The sequence below is a fragment of the Cryptomeria japonica genome, chromosome 3 (assembly GCF_030272615.1).
Source record: "Cryptomeria japonica chromosome 3, Sugi_1.0, whole genome shotgun sequence".
Taxonomy (NCBI): domain Eukaryota; kingdom Viridiplantae; phylum Streptophyta; class Pinopsida; order Cupressales; family Cupressaceae; genus Cryptomeria; species Cryptomeria japonica.
Window position 1 is genome coordinate 766,081,940 of NC_081407.1, and position 2,442 is coordinate 766,084,381.

A 2,442-nucleotide genomic window follows, 5' to 3' on the forward strand; every position below is an offset into this window, starting at 1 on the left:
AATTACAACCTTTATCTCAATTCCAACATGTTACATGATGGCGGCGAATCTTTTGCAATAAGAGACCAAAGAAACTAAGCTCCCAACATTACCATAACTTCGGAAAGCTTCATGATATATTTCACCTTAAATTCCATCGTGATGATATTGATTATGCCCAAATATCTTCTATCAAATCGATCATAGAGTGACGCGTATTTCTATTACATTGTCAATCAAAACAGCTCTTTAATACTATAGAAAATCCAAAGACTAATATACAGGTAATGTTTGCCAATTTATAGTAGCTATATATCTCTGATGCAATTCATAAAATGTTAGATGCATCTTTTTACTCAATTAAAGGATACATGCTCATACCTGAATATAAATCTAAAAATTTGAATGAACCATGTTTTAAAGCTATTCCAAACTTTTCAAATATGTTTGGAAATAGACAACCTCCATATTCTTGCTCATAGCTTATTCTCTCTGGACATGAGTATTTCATAGTTGCTATAGCAATTTCTTTAAATTCTGCATATTGCAAAAATAATTGCCAAAGTTAAGATAATATATTACACATTTTGCGATATATATGTATATGTGTGTGTAAACATTTAATGAAATAAAATATAACCCGAGCATTTTGCATGACAGTATGCAAACTTGTACAAGATAGATAAATTTATAGCCAACATATAACACTAAAAGTACTTGTTTGAGCTCGAAACATCTAAAATGTGGAACTTTGACTATCTGATGCTGATAATGCAGTGGGATTGGTTTTGCGTAGGAGGTCTGTTATAGAAGATGTCAATTTGGAAGAAACTACATTTCCTGACAAAGATGTCTTAAGGTTCTCCAAGGCCCTGGTTACATCTCTCATGGAGGGTCGTTCTCTTGGCGATTCATTGGTGCATAGCAAACCAACGTGAATGAAAGAAAGAAGAAATTGATTCTCTTCCATGTTTGCATTCACATCTCTCAGCAGCCTACTATCAACAATATCTGCCACTCTATCTGGAAAAGCGGACCTCACCCAGTTTTGCAAGTTCAGGTCTCCCACAAACATGTCATCACTTGGCCTCTTCCTTGTAACCATCTCTAATATCAGAATTCCATAACTATAAACATCTCCCTTTATTGAAACACTCCCGCCCAATCCATACTCTGCAATCAATTTTGTTTATTTCTTAGAAAACTATTAAAGAAAAGGTTTATGCCAACATAAACATTATAAAAAAAATTACCTCGAGCAATATAGCCAATAGATCCTTTAAGTGCAAATGTTGTTGTACTCAGTGAATCTGTGGTGTTTGGAGTAGCAATTAAACGGCATATGCCAAAATCAGTCACAAGGGCTGTCATATTGGCATCCAAGAGCACATTGCTGGGTTTTAAATCACAGTGAACAATTCGCAAAGGACAATCATGATGTAAATATTCCATGCCATGGGATACATCTATAGCAATTCTCAAACACTCATTCAATCCCAATTCAAAGAAGTCCTGATCATCTCTGTCAGGGTGCAAATGCTTTTCCAAGCTTCTATTTGATGCATATTGAAGAACCAAACCTTTCAAGCTAGGGCAGTAAAACGCACTTATGATTCTGATGAGGTTGCGGTGCCTAATCCTCCCTAACACTCTGCATTCTGTGCTAAAGCTCTTATGAGACTCTTCATCATGCAAATTAAGAGACTTGATGGCAACTATCTTACCAGCCCTCAAAATGCCTTTATAGACTGATCCAAAGTTACCCACACCAAGCAAGTTTGACTCATCAAATCCAGATGTTTGAATGAGAAGATCTTGATAAGAAAATTTTGGATAGTCCAGTCTTTGCAAAAGAAGGTTTGAAGGATGCAATAGTTTTCTTGAAAGTTTATGCCTCCATAGCATTCCTATAATGAAAGAGACTAATATTAAAGCAATGGTTCCAGCAACTGATAAGACAATTTTTTTCAGCAGCGAATGGTTTCCCTAGGTCTGCTTTGGGCATGGAGGCAATGAATAATTTCTTTGGCCATAGAGACCATGGTTTCCCTCAAACAATGTTATAACAGTTCTATTTGGAAACAACTCTCCTGCTAGAATCTGACCTGACAAGTTATTGAAAGAAACATTCATGTAGCTAAGTACTTTTAGGCTTCCAAAGGATTTTGGTGTTGAACCTGATAAAATATTGGCAGACAGATCCATTTCTAGGAGATTTTGTAATTTGGAGAGTGAATCTGGTATTGGACCTTCAAAGGCATTGTGAGATAGATTTAGATGCTCTAATTCTGTGCAGTCTCCTAGAGCATTTGGAATCACCCTAGTAGGTCGATTTCCAGAGATGTCTATGGCTTGAGCCTTTACAATATTACTAATCTCCCGTGGCAGGGATCCTTGGAGAGAATTCCAAGAAAGATTGAGATAGAATTCGATGTTTCGAAGGCTCGCAATGACTTCACGAGG

The 2,442-nt window shown here is 36.4% G+C and overlaps 1 protein-coding gene across 1 annotated transcript; it reads right to left on the reverse strand.

Moving 5' to 3' along the window:
* Window positions 1-417: 417 nt before the first annotated feature.
* LOC131874521 (putative leucine-rich repeat receptor-like serine/threonine-protein kinase At2g24130) lies at window positions 418-1,946 on the reverse strand. The gene is made up of 2 exons (XM_059217942.1): window positions 1,233-1,946; window positions 418-1,152 (listed from the first exon to the last, which is right to left on the reverse strand). Exons 1-2 carry the CDS (start codon window positions 1,882-1,884, stop codon window positions 716-718), a joined length of 1,089 nt encoding a protein of 362 aa, XP_059073925.1. The 5' UTR covers window positions 1,885-1,946; the 3' UTR covers window positions 418-715.
* Window positions 1,947-2,442: the final 496 nt, after the last annotated feature.

Bases quoted from the DNA above. Each gene is read 5' to 3' on its own strand.
- LOC131874521 (XM_059217942.1), bottom strand. From the start codon at position 1,884: ATGCTATGGAGGCATAAACTTTCAAGAAAACTATTGCATCCTTCAAAC. The intron at 1,153-1,232 runs GTAATTTTTTTT...AATTGATTGCAG, and splicing joins TATTGGCTATATTGCTCGAG to AGTATGGATTGGGCGGGAGT.